The following is an 18,673-nucleotide window of genomic DNA, read 5'->3' on the forward strand; positions in this document are numbered from 1 at the left end:
ATATTTACCCTTACCATTTCTACCTAGATATATGGGAGCAATCCAAAGAGGGAAAATCTAAGACAATTCATAAACAGAGAATTTCTATATTCTATAATTTCTATAGATCCTTTAGAATTACAGAAATTAGTCCTTTAGAATCTATAGAAATAGCAGTCTTCTGAGCTCAGTATTTATTTACCCTTACCATTTCTACCAAGATATATGGAAACAAATAAAAGAGGGAAAAAAACTAAGCAAATTCATAAACAGAGAATGATGACTGAATAAGCCAAGTGAAGGATTTAAGCCTACAAGAAGTTAGGTTTTGATGGTTGATAATCTCACACTTACACAACAGTGAAAACAAGATCTTAAGCTTAACGGCAAAGAGAACTAGAGTAGAGATGGTAAGCACAAAGTAACTTTTTACTTTTATTTGTTAAAATAGTCACATACATATAAATAAAGCTTTACCACAGTACACTCATTAACTGTGGCGCTTGTCGTTTTGCGGCATCCAGGATCCTGGCTGAAAGGTTTTGCCAGTGCTGGTGGGAGTCACTGAGGGTTCGTCTTTTCCAAAGTACGGAGCAGAGGCGTGCCCTTTAATCTGAGTTTGAACTGGTGGAGGAAGTTCCTTGTTGCTCTCCTCCTGAAGAAGCTTTTCTTTTTCATAAAAATCTTGGCTTTTCATTTGAATTTCTTCTCTGTATATTTCATTCTTCATTATTTCCTGCATGCATATATAAATGGAAGAAATCATTAAATTTCTAGTTAGAAGAAAACCCAAACTACAGGTTTTACAAAAATAAAATAGCTGGTAAAAAAAATAAAGTACATATAGACATGATTCTTGCTTTGCATTTAAATAATATATAGATACACACTGGGTAACTTTGAAAAAGCTATCTGATTATATATTGATGTTATTTTGAATTAAACAGCTATGTCCTGGTATACAATGATAAAAAGAAGGGAGGGAACACTAAATAGAGATACTTACTTCCCAGGAAGTGAAACAAACTACTTAACATGAAATATTAGTATATATACCTATGAAGTATTACACAAGGGCATAAAAGTCACTCTTATCAAAAGATTTTCCAAATATAACAGCTATTTACTGCCTCAGTGACTAATCAGTGATGTGTACTTCTACTGGAGATGAAGTGACGGTGAGAAGGCCTCAGAGAGGTGCTCCTGCCAGTCTTTTCTCTGTGGGACTCAATGCATGCCAGGACCAAGACTCATCAATTTTTCTTTTTCCACTGGAGTGCTATGGCAGTGAAGAGGAGGACAGACGCAGAATCGGAGTTCAGCATGCCTTAGACACCAGTTCCACAAAGGCACTCTGCTATTGGAAATGCTTCCTCCAGTAAGTGCAAGCAATCTGTGTGATGCAGGTCTATCACTCAGATTTGCTATTCTATCTGTAAGGATCTATGAAGCAGGGCAAAGGCTAATACAGTTTTGACAAGAGAGCACACTGGTCATAGCAAACACCCTCTTCCAACAACACAAGAGAAGACAATACACATGGACATCACCAGATGGTCAACACCGAAATCAGACTGATTATATTCTTTGCAGCCAAAGATGGAGAAGCTCTATACAGTCAGCAAAAATAAGACCGGGAGCTGACTGTGGCTCTGATCATGAACCCCTTATTGCCAAATTCAGACTTAAATTGAAGAAAGTAGGGAAAACCACTAGACCGTTCAGGTATGACCTCAATCAAATCCCTTATAATTATACAGTGGAAGTAAGAAATAGATTTAAAGGACTAGATCTGATACAGTGCCTGATGAACTATGGACGGATGCTCATTACATTGTATAGGAGACGGATCAAGACCATCCCCCCAAAAAAGAAATGCAGAAAAGCAAAACGGCTGTCTGGGCAGGCCTTACAAATAGCTGTGAAAAGAAGAGAAGCAAAAAGCAAAGGAGAAAAGGAAAGATATAAGCACCTAAATGCAGAGTTCCAAAGAACAGCAAGAAGAGATAAAATCTTCCTCAACGATCAATGCAAAGAAATAGAGGAAAACAATAGAATGGAAAGACTAGAGATCTCTTTAAGAAAATTAGAGACACCAAGGGAACATTTCATGCAAAGATGGGCTCGATAAAGGACAGAAATGGTATGGACCTAACAGAAGCAGAAGATATTAAGAAGAGGTGGCAAGAATACACAGAAGAACTGTACAAAAAAAAGATCTTCACGACCGGATAATCACGATGGTGTGATCACTCACCTAGAGCCAGACATCCTGGAATGTGAAGTCAAGTGGGCCTTAGGAAGCATCGCTATGAACAAAGCTAGTGGAGGTGATGGAATTCCAGTGGAGCTATTTCAAATCCTGAAAGATGATGCTGTGAAAGTGCTGCACTCAATATGCCAGCAAATTTGGAAAACTCAGCAGTGGCCCCAGGACTGGAAAAGGTTAGTTTTCATTCCAATCCCAAAGAAAGGCAATGCCAAAGAATGCTCAAAATACTGCACAAATGCACTCATCTCACACACTAGTAAAGTAATGCTCAAAATTCTCCAAGCCAGGCTTCAGCAGTATGTGAACCGTGAACTTCTAGATGTTCAAGCTGGTTTTAGAAAAGGCAGAAGAACCAGAGATCAAATTGCCAACATCTGCTGGATCATTGAAAAAGCAAGAGAGTTCCAGAAAAACATCTACTTCTGCTTTATTGACTATGCCAAAGCCTTTGACTGTGTGGATTACAATAAACTGTGGAAAATTCTCAAAGAAGTGGAAATACCAGACCACCTGACCTGCCTCTTGAGAAACCTATATGCAGGTCAGGAAGCAACAGTTAGAACTGTACATGGAACAACAGACTGGTTCCAAAAAGGAAAAGGAGTATGTCAAGGCTGTATTTTGTCACCCTGCTTATTTAACTTCTATGCAGAGTACATCATGAGAAACACTGGGCTGGAAGAAGCACAAGCTGGAATCAAGACTGCCGGGAAAAATATCAATAACCTCAGCTATGCAGATGACACCACCCTTATGGCAGAAAGTGAAGAGGAACTCAAAAGCCTCTTGATGAATGTGAAAGAGGAGAATGAAAAAGTTGGCTTAAAGCTCAACATTCAGAAAACTAAGATCATGACATCTGGCCCCATCACTTCATGGCAAATAGATAAGGAAACAGTGGAAACAGTGGCAGACTATTTTTTTGGGCTCCAAAATCACTGCAAATGGTGACTGCAGCCATGAAATTAAAAGATGCTTACTCCTTGGAAGGAAATTTATGACCAACCTAGATAGCATATTCAAAAGCAGAGACATTACTTTGCCAACAAAGATCCATCTAGTCAAGGCTATGGTTTTTCCTGTGGTCACGTATGGATGTGAGAGTTGGACTGTGAAGAAGGCTGAGTGCCGAAGAACTGATGCTTTTGAACTGTGGTGTTGGAGAAGACTCTGGAGAGTTCCTTGGACTGCAAGGAGATCCAACCAGTCCATCCTAAAGGAAATCAGTCCTGAATATTCATGGGAAGGACTAATGGTAAAACTGAAACTCCAAACTTTGGCCACCTCACGTGAAGAGTTGAGTCATTGGAAAAGACTCTGATGCTGGGAGGGATTGAGGGCAGGAAGAGAAGGGGAAAACAGAGGATGAGATAGCTGGATGGCATCACTGACTTGATGGACATGAGTTTGAGTAAACTCCGGGAGTTGGTGATAGACAGGGAGACCTGGCGTGCTGCGATTTATAGGGTTGCAAAAGTCGGACACGACTGAGCGACTGAACTGACTGAACTGATGCCCCCAACTGGCGAAGGAAATGGCCACCCACTCCAGAATTCTTGCCTGGAGAATCTCATGGACAGGGGAGCCTGGTGGGCTACGGTTGTGGGACTGCAAAGAGTCGGACATGACTGAGCACACAGCACAAACCCCCAAATAATAATGAATCTATAACTGTATTTTACTGAAAATAAGACCATCAAATTTAAAATGCATCACTGATACATACCACTAAAAAAGGCAATTAATTTTCACATTCTGATTTCAGAGATGTCAAAATTTGAAAAGATAAGCATCTTAAAAACAGGTGAAATAGTAAAAAAAATAGTAAATTTTGCTTATCTGTATTTTCTGATTTTTCTTTAAGAAGATCACAAAAACATCTGATATTTCTTGAAGAATATATATGTTATTTAAAATGTGTGTTAGTCATTTAATCGTGTCCAATTCTTTGTGACCTCATGGACTAAAACCCGCTAGGCTCCTCCGTCCATGCAATTTTCCAGGCAAGAATACTGGAGTGGGTTGCCATTTCCTTCTCCAGGGGAATCTTCCTGACCCAGGGATAGACCCTAGGTCTCCTGCATTGCACGCAGACTCTTTACTGTTTGAGCTACCAGGGAAGCCTGAATATTTCTTGAAGAATATGTATGTTATTTATAATATGTTAATGTAATTAATATCTGACAACACTGTCAAAAACAAATTCTCCCAAGTTATTTTTTAATATCAAGATTTCTGAAAATTACACATCTGGGTATTTAAAAGCATGATGAAATCTTTCTGTTTCTAACACGAATTTCAAGCAAAAATAGTTCTTCAACAAGGTAAACACTGATATTTAAAATCATATTTAAAATAATGGTCTGTACATCTAGGAAAAGATTTAGAGAGGTAATAACTATCACTAAACCAAAACTTTTAGGCACAAAGAAGGAAACTAATGAAACTTGTCCCCCAAAGCAAACATGTGAGGGAAGGAATATTTATAAATATTCCTGTAATTTCCATAACACAGATCAATTCTGTATGAGTTTAACAACCATAGTAACAATGAGTTTAGAGATAGCTGCTATGACTGAGAGTGAGAAAAGTCAGGCTTTTCTTTCATATATATATCCTGTAGAATCCTCAGGCCAGGTGACCACTTGTCACAAAGGAAGTCCCTCAATATGACACTGGAAATAATGGAAGTAGATGGAACTCCTTTTTCAGTCTGAGGCCATCTCCACTTCATCTCCAGACTCTGCAAGACCCTCTATGAAGTGATATGTCAGTATGAAAGCTCTTTCTCCTGGGCAGAATGAAAGGATTAGGACTGCGCTAAATTTGCACTAGTAGCCACCAAAGGTAGCAAAACCTACTGAGAAGCTGGTATGCAGCTTGCTTTGCTTTGGTGTAAGAGGGACAGTCATAACACCTTTATGTATTTCAGCTTGCCTGCTGTAGTCTTACAGCTAGTGCAAGGCTATGCCTTCTGCATAAAAGGCAACCAAGGGCAGAGGGCTGGTGGTTTTTTTTTCTGCCTTCACTTTTTTCTGCCTCTTTACTCACCATATTCTGCCAAGTAGTATCTTATAGCACCTACTGAGGCAAATAAAAAGCCAATCTGTACATGTTAATTACTTTAACATGAAGATTAAAGATTTTAAAGTTGAACAACATGGAAACCATAGTTTTTCCCTAGAAAATAATTTTTGTCTTTGTTTTTTTTTTTAAACTAATGCTTACCAGACCCCTGCCAACAGCTTCCAGAAGAATTAAACTGAACATAAATCATTTATGAGAGGAAATCTAGTTTTGTAAATATTTGGAGTTGATAAAATGAAAGTAGTTAGGTAGAAAAAATAGGAATTTGTAGACTTAAAGATAAACAGAAGCAATTTTTAAACAAAGCTGATTTTACAGCAGAAATTACTACAAAACAAAGTTTTTCCCCCTAAATTATTTCCTTGGAACAAAGTCACCTTAAGTCTCAAAATGGTTATCAACAAAAACATTGGTTATTTCAGCATCTTAGGAATAAACCAAGGGTAAGTAGGTCTTACATAAATGTTTATACGTTTAAAACAAATATTTATCCTTTAACATGGGTTTCCCTGGTGGCTCAGCAGTAAGGAATCCGCCTGCAATGCAGGAGACGTGGGCTTGATCCCTGGGTCGGGAAGATCCCCTGGAGAAGGAAATGGCAATCCACTCCAGAATTCTTGCCTGGGAAATCCCATGGACAGAGGAGCCTGGTGGACCTTGGGTCCATTGTGTCCACTGGGTCGCAAGAGTCAGAGGCACTCAGTGACTAAACCACCACCACCTTTTTACATTCTCTAACACTAAAAAAAAACAGTTGTATGGCATTTTACCACTTGCATTACACCATGACTTACTTAATGACTACCTCTATTTTTGTTTCCAATACTTCACTTTTTCATTTAAAAAACAGCACTCTGATGACTATTCACATAGACAGTTCTTTTACCCAAACACACATAGTTTCAATCCCAAATCTACCTTTTACTATCTGTGACACAAAGAAAGTCACCTAATTTTTTCAGGTGCAGTTTCTTTATCTGAAAATGGGAATACAGTGACCATGTATGTATAAACATTTATATCTCAAATACCCATATGGATACTATTCACATTATTTGATCTTCTGAAAATTTGCAGCTAAAAACAGGGGCTCTGAAGCAAGACTAGTTACAAATCTCAGTCTTGCCATTTACTAGCTGTGTGACCCTGTTAATGTTGCTTAGCCTCGCTGTGTCTCACAGTGTCCTCTTCAGCAGGCTACTGCAAAGACTGGGAAATAAGCTGGCTACTACTGGGCAGTTAACAGTACAACAGAAGAGCATATGAGTGAATTTTTAAATAGTGATTGTTTACTCTGTTCCATTCAAAATAAACACACCAAACAGGTGTAAACCTGTCCTTCTTTCTCACCTCAGGGTAGAAATAAAGTCTCAATACTATACCTCTAAGTACTTAAAAATTTAAGCCACTAATTTGTGACATACATTGATTAACTATTTGTTGTGAACATTTTGTAAACAGCAGAATTCCTACATTAATTGCTATCTTTATGAAGAATGATCAAAACTCATAATTTTGCCAGGATAAAAAAAAAAATCTCCAATTTAATGTGCTACAGTCTCCACAAAGCCAGCAACCATTACCACTGGATTGAGAACTAAGGTGTTAGTAAGACACAGTCTTCTGGCTTGAAAACACAAGATGGAATAACTGGTGCCAGACAAGTTCCTCTGCCATAAACAACTAGTGAGTGAGTGAGTACAAGTTGCTCTGTTGTGTCTGACTCTGCGACCCCATTGACTGTAGAGTCCATGGAATTGTCTAGGCCAGAATACTGGAGTTGGTAGCCTTTTTCTCCAAGGGATCTTTCCAACCGAGGGATTGAATGCAGGACTCCCATATTGCAGGTGGATTCTTTACCAGCTGAGCCACAAAGGAAGCCCATAAACAACTAGAAAACTGGAAAAAACACTAAACTCTCCAAACACTAAACAGCAGCCGGTGCCTTAACTGTGATCCTTGAGGGAAGCGAAACAAATGAGATGACCCCTGTTTCACCTCAGCTTTCGGCCTGGAGGCATATTATGGGCTGCTGCACAGGAACAGGGGACCCAAGCAGAGGTTGGTGATCTCGGTGAGGTAAAGAGATAGATAGAGATAGTTGGTTAGGGAGTCTGAGGAAGCTGGAATCTGTGGGGCAGAGCATCAGAACACATACAGAGAAGAGTTCTAGAAACCTGCATAGGAGTACCCTTAGTGAACCAGCTGAGTATTAATCTGCGTGTGGATGAGACTCTACAGGGTCACGAAGGTCAATTTCTAGCTAAAGAATAACTACTGAGGAACTAGAAACTGAACAGCTGTGGTAGCTTGCATGAGACTAGGAGACATTTAAGTTCTAATGGACTAGAGATTCCTCACCAAACCTGAAGGGCATTTACTATAGAGACGTCAGAACGAAACCTCCATAAGAGTAAGGATAAATTAGCCCACAAATCCTGGAATGTGAAGTCAAGTGGGCCTTAGAAAGCATCACTATGAACAAAGCTAGTGGAGGTGATGGAATTCCAGTGGAGCTATTTCAGATCCTGAAAGATGATACTCTGAAAGTGCTGCACTCAATATGTCAGCAAATTTGGAAAACTCAGCAGTGGCTACAGGACTGGAAAAGGTCCGTTTTCATTCCAATCCCTAAGAAAGGCAATGCCAAAGAATGCTCAAAATACTGCACAACTGCACTCATCTCACACGCTAGTAAAGTAATGCTCAAAATTCTCCAAGCCAGGCTTCAGCAATACCTGAACCGTAAAGTTTCAGATGTTCAAGCTGGTTTTAGAAAAGGCAGAGGAACCAGAGATCAAATTGCCAACATCCACTGGATCATTGAAAAAGCAAGAGAGTTCCAGAAAAAACATCTACTTCTGCTTTATTGACTATGCCAAAGCCTTTGACTGTGTGGATCACAATAAACTGGAAAATTCTGAAAGAGATGGGAATACCAGACCACCTGACCTGCCTCTTGAGAAACCTATATGCCGGTCAGGAAGCAACAGTTAGAACTGGACATGGAACAACAGACTGGTTCCAAAAAGGAAAAGGAGTATGTCAAGGCTGTATATTGTCACCCTGCTTATTTAACTGATGTTCAGAGTACATCATGCAAAATACCGGGCTGGATGAAGCACAAGCTGGAATCAAGACTGCTGGGAGAAATATCAATAACCTCAGCTATGCAGATGACACCACCCTTATGGCAGAAAGTGAAGAGGAACTAACGAGCCTCTTGATGAAAGTGAAAAAGGAGAGTGAAAAAGTTGGCTTAAAGTTCAACATTCAGAAAACTAAGATCATGACATCTGGTCCTATCACTTCATGGCAAATAGATGGGGAAACAGTGGAAACAGTGGCAGACTTTATTTTTTTGGGCTCCAAAATCACTGCAGATGGTGACTGCAGCCATGATATTAAAAGATGCTTACTCCTTGGAAGGAAATTTATGACCAACCTAGATGGCATATAAAAGAGCAGAGACATTACTTTGCTAACAAAGGTCCGTCTAGTCAAGGCTATGGTTTTTCCTGTGGTCATGTATGGATGTGAGAGTTGGACTGTGAAGAAAGCTGAGCACTGAAGAACTGATGCTTTTGAACTGTGGTGTTGGAGAAGACTCTTGAGAGTCCCTTGCACTCCAAGGAAATCCAACCAGTCCATCCTAAAGGAGATCAGTCCTGGGTGTTCACTGGAAGGACTGATGTTGAAGCTGAAGCTCCGATACTTTGACCACCTCATGCGAAGAGCTGACTCACTGGAAAAGAATCTGATGCTGTGAGGGACTGGGGGCAGGAGGAGAAGGGGATGACAGAGGATGAGATGGCTGGATGGCATCACCAACTCGATGGACGTGAGTCTGAGTGAACTCCGGTTTTGGTGATGGACAGGGAGGCCTGGCGTGCTGCAATTCATGGGGTTGCAAAGAGTCAGACACGACTGAGTGACTGAACTGAACTGAGAGATAACTCTCGGAGAAGGCAATGGCATCCCACTACAGTACTCTTGCCTGGAAAATCCCACGGGCAGAGGAGCCTGGTAGGCTGCAGTCCATGGGGTCTCTAAGAGTCGGACACGACTGAGCGACTTCACTTTCACTTTTCACTTTCATGCATTGGAGAAGGAAATGGCAACCCACTTCAGTGTTCTTGCTTGGAGAATCCCACGGATGGGGGAGCCTAGTGGGGCGCCGTCTATGGGGTCACACAGAGTTAGACATGACTGAAGTGACTTAGCAGGAGCAGCAGAGATAACTCTAAACTTGCACTGTCCAATACAGTAGAATTTCAATTAATTAAAATGTAAAATTTAGTTCCTTAAATGTACTAGACACATTTCAAGTTTTTTACTATTCAAATGTGACTGGTGGCTACCATCTTGGAAAGTACAGACATAAAACATTCCCATCACTGCAGAAACTCCAATTGAACAGTACTTCTCTAGATCTACCTGAACAAAACTCAAAAATAAAGCGTCTAAAAGCCTGGGCTGATTCACATGTAAATTAACATACTCCAAAACTAACCAACCAAAAAACAAAACGTCAACATTTTTAAACGGATGATAAAAAACACAGACAGTAAATAACGTCCTGTTTCAATGTTTATCATCCAGTCACAAAGAAGGAAAGTGTAATTAAAACCAGTTAACAGAAACATGATAGAAATGAGGAAATTAATCGATAAAGACTTTATCATAGCTGCTATATGTTCAAAGATGTAAAAGAAAATGCAACAGAAAGAAAAAAAACTAGAAACATTTAAAAAGAACCAAACAGAACTTCTAGAAGTGAAAAATAATACATGAAATAAAAAATGTAATGGATATGGTTAACAGCAGATGAAACACTGCAGAAAAACAATAAATCCGAAAATGGAAAGTACACAAACTGAAGCAAAAGAGAGAAAAAGGTTAAAAACTGAACCAGAGCCTCACTGAGCTCTGGGGCAATATTAAGCAGTCTCACATACACGTAACTGGAATCACAGAGCGAGAAGAGAGGAGACACAAAATAACGACTAAAAATATATCAAGTAAATAAACACATAAATCTACATATCCAAGACACTAAAAAACACTCCAAGTAGGGAAATTATAAAACCAAAGCTTATCAAATCAAACTGCAAAAAACTAATGATAAGGAGAAAATCTTTTAAAATCTACAAAAAGACATTTATGAGACAAAGATTAATAATATTGAGTTCTCATCAGAAACAATGCAAGGCATATAGAACAATGAAATGACTTTAATGTACTGAAAGAAAATAAAAACTGTCCGTTTAGAAACCTATACTCAGTGGAAATATCCTTTAAAAATAAGGTATGATGAGATTTTCCGACCAAAAAAAAGAGGGGAGGTGTGTTTTTGTCACAAGCAAACCTCTATTATAAGAACATGAAAGGAATTACTTTAGGTTGAAAAATGATACAATATGGAAATGTGAATCTACATAAAGGAATGAATAGTGCCAGAAATATCAGAATGAAGGCCTTCATTGCAGGGAAAAATGCTAGACTTTGGGATACTCTGCTAGGTACTCAGTGCCCTGTGACTTTATGTCAGTCCACTCTCAGCTACTTGAGCCCACGAGTAGCATCATCACATTGTGCACTGAAACTACTGCTATAGATTTTGAGGGTTATCATCATTGTATCCCCACCAGAAGGACTTTTCAAGCTTTGCAAAAATGTCAGTAATAGAGGAGAAGTATAGCCTGAAATGAAAGAGGATTGTTGTGAGCATATGCAGCACTCAAATTAACAGCACTACCTGGGGGACAGATGATGCCTCATTCCCTCCCTACTCCCACCTGACAAACAGCCTTTGCCCACCAAACCTTCCATGTCTTGCAAACCTTCCATTGTCCTGGCTTCCAAAGGCCCTTCTCCACTGAAGCTGACTCTGGTGGGGTGGAGAAACAGAAAGTCATGCATGAGGTCAACTTGTTTCTGAGAAGGTCACATCAAAGAGTCCCCTGGAGTGAAGCACTGAAGAATACCATTCTCAACCAATCTCAGGGAAGAAGAGGAAAAAACCAAAAAACCACATACTGACAACAGAGAAAGCACAAGCTATACCAAAATCTGGTGTTTCAGAACTTTCCCAAATATGTTGTTTATGAATGACCATTGTTCTGTGACAGTCTCATTTCAACAGGCACCAGGGGCGTTTAGCTGGAGCAAATTAGCTTAGGCTTGAGGTGTTTACAGTAGAGACTTGATATTGGACAAACAGACAAACTCATTTGTGAAAAGTATCATGTGAAATGTTTGAATTTCTGTATTTCTTTAGTCAAATTATAAATCACCATTGTTTGTGAAGGATTACGTTGAAAAAGAGAGATTAAAAAAAAAAGCGTTGTATGCCCTTAACAAGCTTAACCTTGTTTTTGTAGTGTAGACAAGTTAATGGTTACTTACTATGTTAGTGCTATTGTTTAGTCGCTAAGTTGTGTCCAACTCTTTGCAACCCTATGGACTGTAGTCCGCCAGCCTCCTCTGTCCATGGGATTTTCCGGGCAAGAATACTGAACTGGGTAGCCATTTCCTTTTCCAGGGGATCTTCCTGACCCAGGGATCAAACCTGCATCTCCTACACTGGCAGGTGGATTCTTTACTGCTGAGCACCAGAGAAGCCCTACTTATTGTGTACTATTTATTAATTCGGTGATAAGAACTCAAGGCCCTAAAATGTTGCAGCTCAAGTCCTTTTCAATGCTGCTTCTTTGCTAAGTTCAGTTCAGTTCAGTCCAGTCGCTCACTCGTGTCTGACTCTGCGACCCCATGGACTGCAGCACACCAGGCTTCCTGGTCCATCACCAACTCCCAGAAGCTACTCAAACTCATGTCCATTGAATCAGTGATGCCATCCAACCATCTCATCCTCTGTCATCCCTTTTGCTAAGAGCCCTACTTAAGATAAGCCCTTTTAGTAGCTGTACTATTGTTCTTCTGAATGTTGGGAATTAATAGGTGTGGTAATGACAAGAGAGCTATCTCCAGAAGATGGTGAAGGACAGGGAAGCCTGGCATGCTGCAGCCCATGGCGTCACAAGAGTCGGACACACACTGAGCGACCGAACAACAGCAATGACGAGTTTTTACAGTTGTTTTTTCCTTTAATGAACAAAATATAGATAAAAACAAAGCTTGAAAATGCAATTTTCAGACATGTTGACTCAAAGACATTAGGAATTATTAATATATAATTCCATTTCAATCATATAGTCCTGTATGTGAAAATCTAGTACATGTGACTTTTCCAAGATGGTGAAGAAATAGGCTCAAATATACAGTTATAGCCATTGGAGATATTACATAACAGAACAGGCTGCTGCTGCTGCTGCTAAGTCACTTCAGTCGTGTCCGACTCTGTGCGACCCCAGAGATGGCAGTCCACTAGGCTCCCCTGTCCCTGGGATTCTCCAGGCAAGAATACTGGAGTGGGTTGCCATTTCCTTCTCCAATGCATGAAAGTGAAAAGCGAAAGTGAAGTCACTTAGTCATGTCCGACTCTTAGCGACCCCATGGACTGCAGCCTACCAGGCTCCTCCGTCCACAGGATTTTCCAGGCAAGAGGACTGGAGTGGGGTGCCATTGCCTTCTCCGAACAGAACAGGCTACTTGGACTAAAAAAAAGAGGTAAAACAACTGATGGTCTAGAACTAAAGATCTCTAAGATGGTATCTTGGGAGAGATAAAGGGAACTGGGGCAATGCAAACTTGAACCCTGGAACCATACTCTAGTTATCAGAGAGAAGGGAGAGGGCGATCTATAAGTGCCCTCTCGTGGATACCCCAGCTTGCCTGGAACAAAGCTTAGATTACTTAGTAAGTATATGGCAAATAGCAGGGGGAGAAGTGGAAGCAGTGACAGATTTTCTTTTCTTGGACTCCAAATTCACTGCAGATGGTGACTGCAGCCACAAAATTAAAAGATGCTTGCTCCTTGGAAGGAAAGCTATGATAAACCTAGACAACGTATTAAAAAGCAGAGACATCACTGTCGACAGAAGTCAAAGCTATGTTTTTTTCCAGTAGATATATACAGATGTGACACTCCCTGGTTGTCTAGAGGTTAGGAGTCAGCTCTCTCATGGCTTGGGTTTGATTCCTGGTCAGGGAAGCCTTTCTGGGCTTCCCTGCTAACTCAGCTGGTAAAGAATCCACCTGCAATGCAGGAGATCCCAGTTTGATCCCTGCGTTGGGAAGATTCCCTGGAGAAGGGATAGGCTACCCATTCCAGTATTCTTGGGCTTCCCTGGTGCCTCAGATAGTAAAGAATCCACCCGCAATGCAGGAGATCTGGTTTTGATCCCTGGGTTGGGAAGATCCCCTAGAGGAGGGCATGGCAACCCACTCCAGTGTTCTTGCCTGGAAAATCCCATGGACAGAGGAGCCTGGTGGGTTACAGTCCACAGGGTCGCCAAGAGTCACACACAACTGAAGTTACTGAGCACTAGCATAATGTATGGATGTCAGAGTTGGACCATAAATAAGGCTGAGTGCTGAAGAATTAGGCTTTTGAATTGTGGTGCTGGAGAAGATTCTTGCCAGTCCCCCAGACAGCAAGGAGATCAAACCAGTCAATCTTTAAGGAAATCAATCCTGAATATTCACTGGAAGGACTGATGCTGAAGTTGAAGCTGAAGCTCCAATACTTTGGCCACTTGATGCAAAGAGCCAACTCACTGGAAAAGACCCTGATGCTGAGAAAGACTGAAGGCAAACGGAGAAGGGGTGGCAAAGGATGAAATGGTTAGATAGCACACTGACTCAATGGATATGAATTTGAGCAAACTCTGGGAGACAACAGAAAACAAAGGAGCCTGGTGTGCCACAGTCCATGGGGTTCCCAAGAGTAGGGCATGACCTAGAGACTGAAGAACAACTGGAGAAAGGAAAGGGCTGAGAACTGAGTTAAAATGGTGACCCAAAGATTTTTCCGTCTCAGGTATCCATGTCATTCCGCATGTCTGGGGCCACACTGGGACAAGAGGTATAGGAATGAACAATTCTGAGTCTAAATTATTTAACGGAATTGAGTATTTGGATACTGATCTAAGCACACATATAACAGCATTTAGGAATATTGACTATTACACATATACCTTTTGAACAAGAGGAAGATAAATACAAATGACCCATTATTAATAACTGAAGCTCTGTAAAGTGTCACTAGTATTTTTTAAATTCATCTATTTGTATGTGCCACATGTATGTATAAATAAAAATGAAAAACTGTTTTCATGATGTAATTCAGGAGCTCAATCCCCTAACCTTATTTCTCTCTTTAGAGTCTCAGCCAGGTCAATGGAAAATTCTGTCATTTCAGTAACACGCTCTATATACATATATATGATGGTGTGATATTCATTTAAAGATAAAATTCTGTAATAGACTTCAAAATTATTTTGTAATTTTTATACAAATAGAACTGGAAATGGAATATAGAGCTAATGGTCAGTCCTTTATTAGGAAATTCTAATGTTTATTTTTAAACTGCTATGAATCCAGCTAGGAAAAAAGGCAGACAGAACAGTTACATATAATATAACCCATTTTTTCTTTAAGATTCTGCCTTCACACTCCTCTGGAGTTTGGTATTTATAAATGGTCTCCATTTGGTTTCAAGTACTTGTGAATTTCAAGTATATCACATATAACTATGTTCAAACTTAAGTACAAAAGAAATCCCAAGATTAAAAAAATCTAAATACAGTTTAAAGTAAATTCAGCAGTGTTTCATTGTTAGAAAGTTTAGTATATTCAAAAGCAAGTAAAAGCTTAGGAGTCAGTCTTATGACTAATGATGAAATTGCCCATGGCACTGGATGATTTTTCAGCCTTCTATGGGAACAACAAAAACATGGCTGTTTCATAATGATCCAGTTATATTACATACAAAAAACATGAACCTAAATTCTTTAAAGTCTTAATTTAAAATTTTAAATTCACAATACATTTGTGGCAAAAGCTTAATATAAATGTATCTCGAATAATTACTGAATGTAGATACATACCTTTCAAAGTACACATAAGATAAAGATATTACAATGCTAATTTTAGCCTTAGAAACAGATTAATTTTCTAAAATATTTAAATTACTAAACACATTCTCCCCTATCCATACATTTTTCACCTCTTACTAGATCATGTGATATATACAATATATTTTACTTTGACATCTCCGTGTTCTTTCCATAATTTAAACTCTATATACCAATAAATAATTTTCAGCATAATGGATACCCAGTCCAGTGTTCTTGCCTGGAGAATCCTGGGGACGGGGGAGCCTGGTGGGCTGCTGTCTATGGGGTAGCACAGAGTCGGACACGACTGAAGCGACTTAGCAGCAGCAGCAGAAGCATAATGGATACTAAAAATTTTAAGTATGAATATATTGCCTTCGCTTGCTCAGTCACATCAGTCTTGTCTGACTCTTTGTGACCCCAAGGACTGTAGCCCCCAGCTCCTCTGTCCATAAGATTCTCCAGATAAGAATACTGGACTGGGTTGCCATGCTCTCCTCCAGAGGATCTTCCCGACCCAGAGATGGAACCCAGGTTCCCTGAGTCTCCTGCATTGTAGGTGGATTCTTTGTTCACTGAGCCACCTGGGAAGCCCCATGTTACCTTTGAATCCATTAAAAAAAATTTTTGAAGAATACAAAAAGATTTAATAACTAGATTTAAGTGAAGGTTTGGCATGAAGTATGACACAGGTCCTCAAACCTTAGAGACATTTGGCTTAGTGGTCTCATCCAGAAAAGTAGCCTCCCAGTATATGCCACACACTCCACCCCCACAACCAACACAATTATAATGGGAATTTGGCTTATAACTGTTTCAAAATATTCTAAAATGAATATTATCTTTTGCAGTGTCAATTTTGCAACATCAGCTCAGTTCAGTCGCTCAGTCATGTCCGACTCTTTGCAACCCCATGAAATGCGGCATGCCAGGCCTCCCTGTCCATCATCAATTCCCGGAGTTCACTCAAACTCATGTCCATCAAGTCGGTGATACCATCCAGCCATCTCATCCTCTGTTGTCCCCTTCTCCTCCTGCCTTCAATCCCTCCCAGCATCAGAGTCTTTTCCAACGAGTCAACTCTTCTCATGAGGTGGCCAAAGTACTGGAGTTTCAGCTTTGGCACCAGTCCTTCCAATGAACACCCAGGACTGATCTCCTTTAGGATGGACTGGTTGGATCTCCTTGCAGTCCAAGGGACTCTCAAGAGTCTTCTCCAACACCACAGTTCAAAAGCGTCAATTCTTTGGTGCTCAGCTTTCTTCACAGTCCAACTCTCACATCCATACATGACCACTGGAAAAACCATAGCCTTGACTAGATGGACCTTTGTTGGCAAAGTAATGTCTCTGCTTTTGAATATGCTGTCTAGGTTGGTCATAACTTTTCTTCCAAGGAGTAAGGGTCTTTTAATTTCGTGGCTGCAATCACCATCTGCAGTGATTTTGCAACATATCAAGAAACAATTCAGACCTCACAAAAGCAGTAAGGATGCCTAAGCTTGAAAATATTGCCAAATTGTTTCAACTACATTTTCTAGTTCTACAAGTTGCACTGCCAGGATGTAATAAGTTATTAGATCACCCTTTCTAAAATACATGAAAGAGAGAATACGAAAAAAATGGGGGAGGGGAGGTACATATGTCATCAAAGGTACTTTTTGTTCAGACCAGAGGCAACGCCTGTTAGATCAGTAATCAAAAATGAATTTAATCTTGCCTGGATGGGAGTAGAAGCCAAAAGGGTAAATAAATGGCAAAGCTTAGGTGAGAACGATAGCACTGGGTTGCTTAGAAATCTATTAGAATGAAACAACCACGAAGCAAGCTCTGCTTTAACAGAAGCTGCTCCTGCTATGTGTTCCCGCCAGTCACTCGTATGCTTCTGCCAAATCAAAGTCACATTTGATTTATTCACATCCAAGTCTACTGCAAACAGACTTTGATCAATTACAATAATGAAAATGCAGACTGAGTCTCGTTGTTTTGACATGCTTTCTTGAACTTTCCTCCTGCATTTTCTCAAAACACTTCTAATTGCAAGAAGTTGATCTCAATGGTTCTTATTATTTGAGGGAACAAATTGTAAGGGTTGTTTATATTCCTTGCTGGCTAGGAATTTCTGGCATTGAGTTTTCCTTCTTTGAACTTGAGCCAGATTAATTATTAAATCTCAAAATGTCACTGAAATGAACTAATCACAGAGCTCAAGTCATTAATAGTTTTGCAGGTGGTACTTCCCTTAATAAAACAAATGAACTTCCATATATATGAAAAAAAAAGACCTTTGAGCATAAAGACACAATTATTTAATTGAAAAAGGAATTTAGCAGTTAAACATTAATAAAAAATTAATTAGAGCCATTTAATATTAGTCCTCTTTAATTGAACTGCCCTGGTGGGAGACAAAGAAAACCTTGCTCCTTGTTTGAAAAGTGGTAAAGACCACAATCCCTGGAAGAGAAAGCGATGTCAGGTCCCCATGGCTTTCAAGGCATGGGCTTTGAGAGTGGGAGAGAAATGACAGAGGGGCTGAGCCCTGGAGGCTCCATATGTGAATGACTGCTAACATTTATTGAGCTGTTATATGCCAGCTTCCATAGGGAGAAAAGAGGTCTTCTCCCCTAGGTTGGGAGAGGGAAGTAGTGGAGTTATGTGAGAAGAGGTGAGACACAAGTCAGAGAAGCTGCAGCTCCCACTGCACAGAATCTGTCATGGTTGGGGGTTTCCCTCCCCAGGACCTAATGCAGGGATAATGTCCCCTGATACAAGGGATAACAGGACCTGGAGTCCTGCAAGATGTACTCATCCATTCACGCACTCTCCATTCAGTACATACATACTGGGGCACCTACACGTCAAGGCCCTGGGTGTACAGAGGATAAAACCTGGCTCTGACTCTTACGCAGCATCCTTGGGGGCAGAGAGGAGGACAGGCCAAGGAAGCAGCTTGCTGCAACACAGACTTACGGAGGAGTCAAGGCAGGGAAGAGCAGAGTTACGGGTTCTCTCCTACTCTCTCACTCACTCTCATTCATTAGTTCCTTCACACATTAAGAGCCCACTATCTACCAAGGGTACAGAGTTAAAGGAAACAATTTTTATCCTGTTGTTAAGGAACTCACCATCTAGGAAAGAGAGACAGGTAAAAAATTAATTAAATTTGCAATATGAGAAGTTCTCTGATAATATCAAGCAAAGAATGTTACCAGATGACAGAAGAAAAGCTGGTGTTTCTATTATTGTCCACAAGGTGGGGAGTAGGGGGTTAGAAATGACTTCCTATAGAGGATAATGGCTGAGTCTTAGCAACTGGA

General features: G+C 40.2%; 1 protein-coding gene across 1 annotated transcript in view; it reads right to left on the reverse strand.

The window, feature by feature from the left end:
- Window positions 1–401: 401 nt before the first annotated feature.
- NDUFAF2 (NADH:ubiquinone oxidoreductase complex assembly factor 2) overlaps window positions 402–18,673 on the reverse strand; it is a 174,979-nt gene continuing 156,707 nt past the window's right edge. The window contains exon 4 of the mRNA XM_069556471.1: window positions 402–715. Within this exon, the coding sequence (XP_069412572.1) occupies window positions 470–715 (246 nt within the window). The 3' untranslated portion in view covers window positions 402–469. The remainder of the gene's footprint in view (window positions 716–18,673) is intronic.

Source organism: Ovis canadensis, chromosome 16 (genome assembly GCF_042477335.2).
Source record: "Ovis canadensis isolate MfBH-ARS-UI-01 breed Bighorn chromosome 16, ARS-UI_OviCan_v2, whole genome shotgun sequence".
NCBI lineage: Eukaryota > Metazoa > Chordata > Mammalia > Artiodactyla > Bovidae > Ovis > Ovis canadensis.